Here is a 13,556-nt window from a genome sequence, read left to right as displayed (position 1 = left end):
CTTGTAAAAAACAAGAGATCAATAGGAAAGAATAAATCACGCTCAGGAAGCTTGTAATTTTGGGTAAAATAAGAAATCAACTCATGAACTGCAGAGGGAATGATATCCGATTTGGGACCATGGGTGTCCCACCAATGGAGGAACCAATAAGGAAGCTCAGTATTTTTAAATTTATTATCAAAATTAATGAACCAGGAATGGGAAAACTCAGGGGTTTGATGCAGGAAGATATAGTACCAGGCTTCAACATAATCTGCATAATTGTATTGATATTTTGAAGGAAGAGTACGGAGCTCATGAGGACGAGATCCCCAAGACTTAGGATGTAAAATTTGATGAATGTAAAGGGAGTGATAGATAATTTTTGTAGGATCAGTTTTATCTCGAATAGGCTTAATATCAACGGACTTGGTTTCGTGTAGAATTTCTCTGTAAAATTTTAAGGACTTGTAAGGGCTATGGGGAAGGTAATGAAAACCAGGAGGAAAATGATAAACTGCAATTTGAGTAGGACTCATAGATGTAGGGATATGGGAATCAATTATAAGCAAATTGGCTGTATTTCTTAGAACATAAGGGGAAGACTTCGGAAAAGAGGGAGAGGATATAGGGGATGCAGTGGGGGGTAACTGGAAAGGATCATAACTAGAAACTAAAGCAGACTGGTAGTTGGGTCTTGCAGGAGTGACTGCCAGGTGGAGTGATTATTTACATGGCCAAGATCCTAATGATGCCTATGAAGCCTATGATCTGAATTCTGATTAGACTACCCGACAAGTTACCTGAGTTAAAGCAACAGTTAAAGCAAGTTACCTGAGTTAAAGCAACAGTTAAAGCAAGTTACCTGAGTTAAAGCAAGTCACCTGAGTTACTTTTATTTTACTCAAGTTACTTTTGTAAACCTGAGTTAAATTCATTGTTTGTTTATTTAAAGAGGCTTTTGGCCTCAGTTGTAGACATCGAATTCTTTTCTCCTCTTTTAAAAATGTTCTTTCAGAGATTATGTTCTGAAGAACAACCTTAGGAATGAGAGTAAGCTTTGCACATTGTAAGTTTTACTTTTAAGTTTTTAAAAATGAAGAATATTATTTTCATGTATTTCATTATTTTTATTATAATGTACGTTACATCCTGCATTGTTCTTCTCCTTCTGGCTTGGGTAAATAGCTTGGGTAAATAGCTGGTGCTAGAACTCATGTATAACTCATGAGGGTTAGCTTGGGTATATATATAATGCCAGTAAACACCTTTACCATTCCGACACCCACCTCGCTTGCTTATATATGATATTCAGTCAACGCCTTTCCCAATCCTACACCCAGTGACCCAGCTTCCTTATATATAATGGGAGAAAACTTCACATAAGTTATAGTTTTCACTGATTAGTTATATCTAAAGTCAAGGTGTTTGCGCATTTCACAAGTCAAAGTCGAGGTGTTTGAGCGTTTCAAATTCAAATTCTGCATACTAATATGTTAAATTATTCCATTACAAAAAGTATCGATGCTATTAGATGTGGAACCTTCCTTATATATATATGACTATCGGAGCCGGTTTATTAGATTTGGAGACCCTGTGCGAAGTAAATTGATGAGGCCCTATATATAAATAAATAATTAAAAAATCAAATTTTTTTTATCGTAAATTTTTTAAAATTCAGAATTTATAAATTAAACCAAAAACATCATTAGTGGCATGAATTACATCTATTTTCACATACTCACATCCACTCAATTGTCTTCTATATCTATTTTCATTTCCATATGATGTTTTCAATATAGTAACATAATACACGTCATACCAAGCCACACCAAGTCAGACAAAAATAGAAAGAAAAAAAAAGGCAGAGAAACAACAAGAAGTCAAGCAAGTCAGACAAAAATGGGGGAAAAATATGAGGAACATGTAAAAAAATTGGTAATAGTAGAAGGAAGAAGAGGAGAAAAGAGGAGAACATGGATTCAACCAAAATAAAAAAAGAACAGGAGAAAAGAGGGAGGTTGTTGGGAACAAAGACGTGCGTGGAGAATTGTAAAGCAATCTTATAATAATAGTAATAATTGTGTGTATATATATATATATATGTATATATATATATATATAATTGTAAAATCGTAATGCAACATTATTTATATATAATATAATGCTTGCAGAAAAAATAAATAAATAAATTTGGACGCCCCTCATTTTTGGAGGCCCTGCACAGCTCACACATGCCATGGGCCGACTCTGATGACTGTATTTGGTCATGGAACCTTCCTTATATTATTGTATTTGGACAAGTTTCTGACAGGTATTTTGCATTATGTAACAGCAGAAACAAAGTTCAAACTTTCAAACTTAGAAATAAAACTGGACAAGTCTCAACCACAAAAGCCTGTGGATCATTGGAAAGAGAAACAGGGTATGTAGAATAATAGCTATAAATAAAGTCATCAACTATAAGATTTTACATAGAAACAAAACCCATGGCATATTTTAGCTCTCTAGCTTGCATTATCTTATATAGTAATCTGTTTTTATCGCCAAACATTGCTTTTACTTCTGCTACTTCTTCTCTTGAAGCAGAGGCTCTTCTCAAATGGAAAGCTAGCTTCCAAAATCAAACCAAGAATAATCTGACCTCATGGGGTTACAATCCAAAAGCAAATGCAAGCCCATGCAATATTTGGACTGGTATTTCATGCAACGCTGCTGGAATTGTCAACAGGATCAACCTCACCAATTCCGGGATTCAAGGTACACTATATGAATTTACATTCTTGTCCTTTCCTAATCTTGAATATGTTGACCTCAGCTTGAATCAACTCTTTGGTGCCATCCCACCTCAGATCACTTCCCTCTCCAAACTCATCTATCTTGACCTTTCTTATAATCAGTTTTCTGGAAAAATCCCACCAGAAATTGGTCTTCTAAATAATCTTCAACTCCTGCACCTAAATGAGAACCAATTAAATGGCTCAATCCCTCGAGAAATCGGTCAGCTAAAGTTTCTTAATGAGCTTGCTCTGCAAACCAACAATCTACAAGGTCCAATTCCAGATTCTCTTGGCAACCTTTCCAATTTAGAGGTGCTGTACATGCAGGAAAACTATTTAACAGGTGCCATTCCTCCAAGTTTTGGAAATTTAAAACACCTGACCACGATATACTTGTACAACAATCAACTTTCTGGTTCTCTCCCTTCAGAAATACGAAATTTGAAGTCTCTAGTGGAATTATGCATTGATAATAACAATCTATCTGGTCCAATCCCTTCATCATTAGGTGATCTAACAAACCTTACCCTTCTCTATCTCTTTAAAAATAATCTTTCCGGAACAATTCCAAAAGAGATAGGGAATTTGAAATCTATTGTGGATCTAGAGTTGAGCCAGAATCAACTCAATGGTTCCATCCCCACTTCACTTGGTGACTTGAGCAACCTAGAAAAGTTATTCCTAAGCGCTAACAAACTTTCTGGCTCCATCCCCCAAGAGATGGAGAATCTCATGAAGTTGACTGTACTGCAATTGGACACTAACAACTTTTCCGGTTATTTGCCCCAAAATATTTTCCAAGGCGGATCACTAGAAAATTTTACAGCACACACCAACCATTTGATAGGTCCAATCCCCAAAAGCTTGAAAACTTGCAAGAGCTTAGTGAGAGTTCGTCTTGAAGGGAACCAACTAACAGGCAATATATCTGAAGACTTTGGTGATTATCCAAATCTTCAATTTATTGACCTAAGCCACAATAACTTGCACGGTGAAATTTCGCAACTCTGGGGACAGTGTCCGCAGTTAGCAACACTACGAATTGCGGGGAACAACCTTACTGGTAGAATACCGCCTGAGATTAGCCATGCAACCCAAATTCATGAACTTGATCTTTCTTCCAATAGTTTAGTAGGGGTGATTCCAAAGGACTTTGGGAGATTGACTTCTTTGGTGAAATTGATGTTGAATGGCAACCAACTTTGGGGTCCTATACCCTCAGAATTTGGATCATTGACTGATATTGAATATCTTGACTTGTCCACCAACAAATTCAGTGAGTCAATTCCAGGCATTTTTGGCAACTTGCTTAACTTGTACTACTTGAATTTGAGCAATAACAAGTTCGGCCAAGAAATTCCATTTCAGTTGGGGAAGTTATTTCATATGTCCCAACTTGATCTAAGTCACAACTTACTTAAGGGTAAGATACCATCAGAAATGAGCAGTATGCAAAGCTTGGAGAAGTTGAATCTTTCCCACAATAATCTCAGCGGTCTCATACCAACCAATTTTGATGAAATGCATGGCCTGTATGACATCGACATATCCTACAATCAACTGCAGGGTCCAATCCCCAACAACAAAGCATTTCAAAATGCTCGGGTAGAAGGGAATGACGGATTGTGTGGCAATGTTGGAGGACTAAAACCCTGCAATCATTCTGTGGAATATAAGCACACCTCAAAAAAGGCGTTCTTAATCACTTTCCCTATGTTGGGAGTACTTTTACTGGCTTTCCTGACATTTGTTTTGATTGAAAGAAGAAGAAGAAAAAGAAGAAAGAAAAACCCAGAAATAGAAGGGAGCAATATGCACGAGAACTTTTTTTCAATCTCTAGTTTTGATGGAAGAAAAATGTATGGAGATATAATGAAAGCAACCAATGTTTTTGATGCCGTCTATTGCATTGGGATGGGAGGACAGGGAAGTGTGTACAAGGCAAAGCTGCCATCAGGCACCATTGTTGCAGTGAAGAAATTCCATCAAGAACTTGATGGGGAGGAGGCGTCTCAGGAGGAGTTCTTTAATGAAATAAGGGCATTAACTCAGATACGACACCGAAACATTGTGAAATTTCTTGGTTTTTGTTCAACTACCCATCATTCATTTTTGGTTTATGAGTATCTGGAAAAAGGTAGCTTGGCTGCAGTCTTGAGCAAGGATTATGAAGCTAAAAAGTTGGACTGGAGTACAAGGGTGAGAATTGTAAAGGGTGTGGCTCATGCCTTGTGTTATATGCATCATGATTGCTCACCACCCTATTGTGCACCGAGACATAACTAGCAACAACATTTTGCTGCATTATGACTACGAGCCTTGTGTTTCAGACTTCGGAACTGCTAAGCTTTTGAATCCAGACTCGTCGAATTGGACTGCTCTTGCTGGCACATATGGATATGTAGCACCAGGTAAAATACCTAAATATAGAACTTTTGTTCTTTCTAAATTTAGTTAATATCAAGCCTGGAATATTGATGGTTTGGTCTTCCTGAATTTGTATGCAGAGCTGGCTTACAATGAAGGTAACTGAGAAATGTGATGTTTATAGCTTTGGAGTGCTGGCACTGGAAGTGATTATGGGAAAGAAGCTAGGCGATTTCATCTCCTCATTTTCGTTTCCATCCACCACCTATGCAAACATATCGCTCAAGGATGCGATGGACCAACGCCTTCCTCCATCTACACCTCAACTTCAAGATGAACTCGTAACCATTGCAAGGCTATCAGTTGCATGCAGACATTCCCATCCACAATCGAGGCCAACAATGCTCATGGTTTCTCAGATGTTATCGTTCCAAACTGCTTCTTCCTATGGAGGACTAGACGATATTACACTTGAACAACTCATTACGATCTGAATTGCATGTGACCTAGTTTTGAACAAATATAAGATCCTCTGGTTTGAACAGTTAGACTTATTTGAGTATTTTCTTTCATATATATAAAGTTTAATTAGCATGTATAATGTTTTTAAGCTAGTTTAAAATATTCTATTATCCTTTCATACAAGTACTACTGAGTTCTGGTTTGACCAGATTACCAACTCTTATGGAAAATTCACATCACAATTTTCATTTCTTGGACTAATGCTTGGGCTGAATTTATAATTTGCCTGATGGCTGACGCAGCCCATATAACGATGCAAATCAACGCATTAGAATTTATAAACTAGCAATCTTAACCTTCAATGACTTGGATTGATGAATTGAGTCATTCACCAAATTTCTTGGACATTTGAAATATGGAAAAGCACTAAAACATGTGTACTTGACCAACCCCATCCATATTTCCATAAGCTACATATCAGTTCTGCATTTACCGTCTTCATCATATTGCAGTTGTCTCCAATTTCGAGAAAGACTGGCCCCATCAAGAAACTTTGGTAGGTTGAAATTATGAAAGTTTAGGCCCAATATTGCCTTAGATGCTACTAAAGTCCAACCAAAAAAAGAAAAAAGAAAAAAAGAGAATAGGTTCAGACATGGAAAACGAAAAACTGCACATTTTTCTAAAAACTGCATCGAATAGTCTATGTTCTGATTTCGATGTGAGAGGGAAACTGGACTAAACCGGATCACACCCGGTCGTAGTCACCAGGGTCCAAGGAATATAGTGGTCATCTACCATTAGATTTCATTCGAAAGTTAATACTGATCCATACTTCAATTTTAAAAAAAACAACAATTTTATATTAAAAATAGTATGAAATAGTGGTCACCTTCTTTTAGAGTACTTCCATCCATTTGCCATGACAAAGGGCAAAGACAAGCAAGTGTGATTAGAATTCATGTGAATAATGTCTGTCTTAGCAATTCATGTGAGGAGATTGTTGGAAGATCTTGGGTTTGCACCCCAGAAACCCATGGATTTGTATTGTGATAACAAAGCTGCCAATTACGAGTACTCATAACTTGTGCAACATGATAGTGCAAAACACATGGAGGTTGATCGATATTTTATTAAAAAGAAGGTGGATGCTAAGATTGTTTCTTTTATGTTTATGTCGTCTGAGTATCAATTGGCAGATGTTCTTACGAAAGTTGTGTCTATCACTGTCTTTCTCAACTCGCTTGACAAGTTGGGAACACGCGACATCTTTGCTACGACCTGAGGGGGAGTGTTAGCGAGATCCTAGCTTAATTAGGAGATTCATTTCCTAGTCTATTAGGACTCTTGTTTAATTAGGATTTTATCTTATTTTCTTGTATAACCCTACTAAGGTTACAATCTTGTATTATAAATATCTCCTTTTGAAGAATGAAATATATCTGAAAATATTCTACCCTAGGAGCTGAGATGTGTCGTAGCAGCTATATGAGTGAAGGGTCATTAGCCTAGTCCTAAATCAACACACCAACTAGCCAAGACGAAGATCTATACAACTAGAAGGCCAATAGGCTATAGTCCTATGTACACAAAGTCATGTATTATTTTTCTCCAGTCTAATTAGATCATTTTGTTTCAATCATTGTTCTTATTGTCGTAAACTCCCTTCAACCTACAATCCAACATTTTGTGACTGGTAAATAATAATTATTTGTAAATCATAGCTCTGTTACAATTCACTGGCAATGATGAGGTGATCAGTTACCGTCTTCATATCATGTGCAGTGAATCCATCATCCTTTATATAAATCCTTACAGTCGTATAAAATTCAAACATACAATCAAATATTATATATGCCAAATATGAGAAATGTCAGCTGACCACCGCCCATCGGCTTTATTACCGCTAGCTCAGTCCGGGCCGGCCAGTAGATGTTTCAAATATATGTAGGTATGATTTTTAATTTATCCCGTTCACGGAATCGATGGACCGGAGCCAATTGGGTCATTTGCTCCTATTTTCTTTGCCAGGTGAATATTATTCATTTTCAGAAGCTCTCTACCTTTTTTCTGTTCTGCAATGACAATAAAAAAAACTTGATTAATAATCAATCATGATAAACAATTGATAAATGTATACATACATATACTTGTAGAGAGAACTTTCTATTGTTTCTAGAAAATGAGGATCCCTTGAGAAGCCCCGCATGGCATTGTAGTTCAATAATATATAAATTCTTTATAGTCTCTATTGTAGTTCAATAACACACATGCATAGAAGAGATATATATATATATATATATATATATATATATATATATATATATTTGGGAAAGAGAGACTAACTGGTTTCTGAAAAGTGGGAAACTCTGGCAAACGCTGCTTTGGATGAGAACAACAAGATTAGGATGAAGAGACTCATCAGGTAGCTACCCCTGCGAACCATTTTTATGATACCCAGTCAGGTACAAGTTTCGCTTCTCCTTTCCCAATCTCCCACCACCTTCCTTCTATTTATGCCAGTGAACATCACACAAGTGGTAGTGGTTTCCACTGATTTCATTAGTCAAGGTCTTTGCGCGTTTTACAACACAACCGCACCTTCCTTTATGTGAACCAAAACTGATTAGTCAATGTTTTTGTGCGCACAGACCGGTCGTTCTAACTTGTTCAAAACGTCTTCTTTTTCCTCCGGTGAGGACTCTTTTGTATTTGTAATATAATAGTAAATTGAGCTTATACCCATAAAATTTATTTTTAATCACCTACAACTCTTTCTTTTATTCTTCTATTTAAAATACTCAGTTTTTTCAAATAAAATCCAATCACTAGGATTCAAATAAGCAAGTTACCTAATTTAGATTAAAATATGATTTATTAAATTTTTCGGATTCCAAAACTACCCCTATTTACAAAGTTAACGTATTATATAATGGTGTAACTAATGATACACGTTGAATTTGGAAAGATCTCCAAATCGTTTTAATGGATGTAGGAATTAATTTAGAAATTTATTTGAAATTAAATATTAAATTCAACCTTAATGTATTAGTAATCTACAGGTGATTAACGTATTGGTTTATTTAATAAAAAAATTATGTTGTCTTCCTTTTATGAATTATACGACTAGTAATCTATTTTATTATAATTTTATGAAAAATAGTGTACATTTAATTATGTTCAAAAATAATTTGATAATCTATTTATTGTTTGATTTCTGAAATTTTTCTCCCAATAATGTACTATAATGAAACTCTTTTTTCTATATTTTGTATCTATTTTTTTCCTCTAAATAATGAACCTATTACTTGTTTTTATGAAAAATAATTTGTTAATCTATTTATTGTTTGTTTTATGAAATTTTTTTTAAATGAACATATTTTTCTCTAAATAATGTACCTGGTATAATGAACCTATTTTTTTCTCTAAATTTTGTAGCTATTTTTTTCTCTAAATAATGTACCTAATACTTGTTTTATGAAAAATAATTTGATAATCTATTTATTGTTTGTTTTATGAATTTTTTTTAAAACATGAACCTTTTTTTTTTCTTCCTCTAAATAATGCACGTATTTTTTTCTCTAATAATGTACCTAGTATAATGAACCTATTTTTTTCTTCTACATAATGTACTTATTTTTAATTTATGAAAAATGTGCAAAAATTTCAATTATACAACGTATTTGTTTTCTGTAAATAAAATAAAAATAAAAAATAAAAAACCTTTTTATATTGTAAATAATACTTATATTTTATTTTATGAATAATATATCTATATTTTTTTAAATCATTATGTACCTAATTTTAATTTATGAAAAATATAAAGAAATGTCAATTACAAAAGTAACTGGGCTTTTTTTTTTTTTTTTTTGGGGTTAAATAATGTACCAATATATATATATATATATTTATATTACATTAGAAACGACCAATGGCTTAGAGAGAGTGCCAACCAAAAGAAATGAGGTGATTGATATGCTATTAAATAGGGAGTAATAATTATAATTAAGGTTATTGTTAATGACATGCTTGAAAATAAATATGAAGGTGTAGATGGCATGTATTGTAATTTATTTAATAAACCTAGGACAAATCTATCTTACTTGGCAACCTATATTTTAAATTTGAGTTTTAAGTAAAAATTTAAAAGTAGGTGGGTATGTGTCTATGGTATAGTAGTTGTAAGGGCCTATGTTGGAACAACCCTTTATATAAAAATAAATATATTTCAGCCCACCTGAGTGTGAGACTTTTACTCAATCTCAAACACTCTAACATATTTTGTAAAGTTTCTGATAGGGTACATTAATTTTTGACAGCTAGAAACAAAGAATGAACATTGCCGAGCATCCAAATTGCTAACTCTCTATTCACATGAGATTAATTTTATTTCTATGTATGAGATTAATAAATAAAAAAATTGGCAGGTATTTATATCAAAAAAGTCTGAATTTTTTGATAATTTTTCAGAATTTTTATTTATTTATTTATCAATATTTTTCCAATTTATTTCTTCGCTCATGTCAGCGCCTTCAGGCACTAGCTATCAGGTTGGTCTTACCTTACCTTCAGGCCTGCCCAGTCTTGACAGAGCCCACGTCCCCTACCCAGACTGGAATTCATTGGTGGAGCAGTTTTTTCAACCCAAGGGACCTTTTGCCCTGATAAAACCCCATAAGTGGAAATGCTCTTATGTACACCAAAACTAATTAGTCAAGATTTTTATGAGTACAGACAAGAATCGGTTACCGTGTCCACCCTGTCATTAGTTTTGGACTAGCTATCAATTTCATCAATTAAATTCAACAAGAAAATTCAAAATTTGCATTCAAATCTATGAATAAATGCAAGATTAACTTTAACTGAGGGGTAGAAAGACTTTAAAGTCTTCTCCTGTCCAAATGAGAAATTATAGAATAGAATGGATACACCACATCAAATCTGTATCTTCTACTCAATATAGTCGCGTGCTTAAGCTTTCACAGCTGAACTCAACTTCATTTCCTTATTTGAAATTATGTTAGAAAAATAAAATTAAAAAACTTTAAAAGAAAAGATAGTATAAAATTACTGCGATTAGACTACGTAATTAGAGTGGGACAAATAAGGTGTTTGTTAGATTGCCCCAGGCCATTGCTGTGCTCCCAGGTCCTAGGTTCAAGTTTCTCTCTCTCCTTTATAACTTTGGCAGACAAGAAAGAAAAAAGAAGAGTAATTGGAGTGGATAGCTGTCGTCAGCACTTAGGTTAGGGTGGCTTTTAGATTTGTGTTTTTTCTTTGATTTTAAGTTTTTAAATTTTTATTCAAAATTAAGACTGTTAGCTTTAGGGTTAAGTAGTGCAAGTTCAGTTCCTACTGTATGCATCACCACTGATAAACACCAGAACAAGCTATATTCACTGGCCAATAGCGCATGCCAGCAATAAGCTTCTACAGCTGATTATGCACGTCATCATAATGCTCTGAAACACATGTTCATCAAACATACAAGCAGCCCCCTTAACGATTGCCCAACAAGCTTTGAGGATACAAAAACACATTTCCACTTCTTTCCTATAACCCTCTTGATCAGCAGCAAAGTATTCCTCCTTCTCCAATTAGGGATGCGGAATTGTTTAGTTTTTAATTAAATTTAAAAATAAATATTATTTTTTTTAATTTTTCTTTTTTAATTGTCAAAAGTTTTGTTTACCCCTACAAATGTAGCATGTGCTGCTTACATGACTAAATTTTACATAAAATGTAACGGCAGGACCAAAGCGCCGATTAATAAAGAGTTTGTGGTTCATTTGAACGAATAATTTAGTTTAGGGATCAAAATGTAAGATACACGTCCTGCAAGTTTGGTCCCGATCGAACGGACAGATAGCTAGCGATCCACGATCCATGAATTCCTATATGATCCTAGGAATGCCTAGATCAACATATATTAAATTCAAGACTATCCAAAGGTTCAAACCTATTGAACCCCGGATAATACACAATAGGCGAAATCCGTTCGGGTTCAAACATCAACCAAATTGGAATCCGAAAGTACCTACGCGCTCGTGAAGACCATGAGATCACATCTGGACATAATGCCCTTTTTAGCGATTATGCTTCGCCTAAAAAACTCAAAATCACTGCTCAAGATTCCTACTCTAGGTGTAACATCATATTTGGAGTCGCTTTTGTTCTTGGGCCTACCCCAAAAAGTGACCGGAAGTGGCCGGAATCGCGATCTTGAAACTGGCCGAAATCCAATTCGAAAATCAAACTACTTAGACTCAAAATTGATGAAATCCTACCCAACCATCAGTTAGATCATGAAGAAGGGATGAATTTCCGTACATTGATTACCGAAAATGACAGCCGGAGGAGAGAGATCGGAGCCGGCTAAGTTTCGAGCCAAAACCGACCTAAAAATCATGTTTTTCGACGTCTGGAGTGGCGGCCAATGTCGGGGAAGGGCCAGGTCTTGACGGCGGGGCTGAGCTGGTCCTTTTGGCACCTGTCTCGTCCGTTGCCATGGCATGTGGCCAGAGTTTCGAAGAGAGAGAGAGAAAGCTGTCGTCAGGGAGAGAGAAAGTGTGCGCAAAGGGGAGAGAGAGAGGGGGAGAGAGAAATCAGATTTTATCAAACCCTTTTTGCAATAATTACGATTGTGCCACTGAGGGTTTTTTTATTATATCTTTTTCGTTACAACTCCGATTCGAGCCTACTACGTGTCTATGGACTCATCTCGCAGTGCTCTATGCAATAGTATAGTCAAAATTCCCAAATTATTTCCCGGTCAAAAAGTCAACTTTAAACCTTAAAAAATTTCTAGGGGCAAAATGATGTTTTATCTGAATAAACTAATAATTAGAAATTTATGTAGGACCGGGTCGTTACACTTTATCTGCATTTCCATTGGGTTCTAGCTCTCAAACATTGGACCCTTATGAGTATTGTCTTAGGGAGAGCTTATTCAAACAAATATTTCTTCAATATGTAAGAGTTAGGTTATTCTTGTAAAACTCTTTGTGGATTGAACGGCTTTTTACTTAGAATGACATTCCCTTCATGCATTCATATCATACATGTAAAAATATTGGCTAAGTATAAAAAATGGTTTTTCGAAATAATCATTTTCTCAAGCTAATTTTTGGCGGCTTTTATTCCTTACCCATCAAATAAGAAAACTTGATTGTATGGGATTTTAGTATGAAGTATATATTGACTTAATGAGCTATCATTTTTAGCCTAAATCGTATTTTGCACTAAATCGATTTTTCATATTTTGATTTGGTGGGAATTTAATTTTCTGGTATTTTTAGTTGAATCCAAATGGGGGGTACTTTCTTATTTACATTAAGTAAATTAACATTTAAGTAAATGTCTTTGTCTTTTTACTTTCATTTATTTTTATATTACTCAATTTACTTAAATGTTGAAAATATAAATAAGGTAATCTGCCTGTTGTGCTGCGCCCTCTGGAGCATTTCATCAAGCAGTTTGTGGGCAATTTGCAGTGTTCAACATCTTCACCTCCAATGATGGATTCCAAGCTTGTAGGGAACCCCTCCTGCCCCTATATGGATCCGCCCTTGTATATAGGTATGTTTTTAATTTATCCCACTTTACCCGAACCCGCTCCATGTGGGTCATCTGCTTTTGTTTTCTTCCACACGTAAATATCATTCATCTTCAAAAGCTCTCTACCTCTGTTCTCTTCTGCAAACTTGATTTTCCCACTGATTACACTAAAGTCAAGGTCTTTGCTCGTTTCACGACCCACATGCCTTCTTTTATGTAAAGTTGATCTAATTGTAATCAAAGATATATGCGAATACACCTTTTTGATGAACTCTAAGTTTCGTCGAACACGAACATCACACACACACACATATATATATATATATATATATTTGGGAAAGAGACAAACTGGCTTTTGAATAGTGGGAAACTCTGGCACACGCTGCTTTGGATGAGAACAACAACATTAGG

General features: G+C 35.1%; 1 protein-coding gene, 1 long non-coding RNA gene and 1 pseudogene across 2 annotated transcripts in view; 2 read left to right on the top strand and 1 right to left on the bottom strand.

Annotated features, from left to right (window-relative positions):
• Window positions 1-322, top strand: part of LOC117625223 (MDIS1-interacting receptor like kinase 2-like) — a 2,336-nt gene extending 2,014 nt beyond the window's left edge. The window contains exon 2 of the mRNA XM_034356828.1: window positions 196-322. Within this exon, the coding sequence (XP_034212719.1) occupies window positions 196-322 (127 nt within the window). The remainder of the gene's footprint in view (window positions 1-195) is intronic.
• A 2,146-nt stretch (window positions 323-2,468) lies between these two features.
• On the top strand, window positions 2,469-5,620 carry LOC117625221 (annotated as a pseudogene).
• Window positions 5,621-7,282: 1,662 nt separating this feature from the next.
• LOC117626023 lies at window positions 7,283-8,091 on the bottom strand. Its single transcript, XR_004585480.1, has 2 exons — window positions 7,935-8,091; window positions 7,283-7,663 (listed from the first exon to the last, which is right to left on the bottom strand). It is a non-coding gene; the product is annotated as an uncharacterized LOC117626023 (long non-coding RNA).
• Window positions 8,092-13,556: the final 5,465 nt, after the last annotated feature.

The sequence above is a fragment of the Prunus dulcis genome, chromosome 4 (genome assembly GCF_902201215.1).
Source record: "Prunus dulcis chromosome 4, ALMONDv2, whole genome shotgun sequence".
In the NCBI taxonomy this organism is placed as follows: domain Eukaryota; kingdom Viridiplantae; phylum Streptophyta; class Magnoliopsida; order Rosales; family Rosaceae; genus Prunus; species Prunus dulcis.
This window is presented reverse-complemented; position numbering and strand designations above follow the sequence as displayed.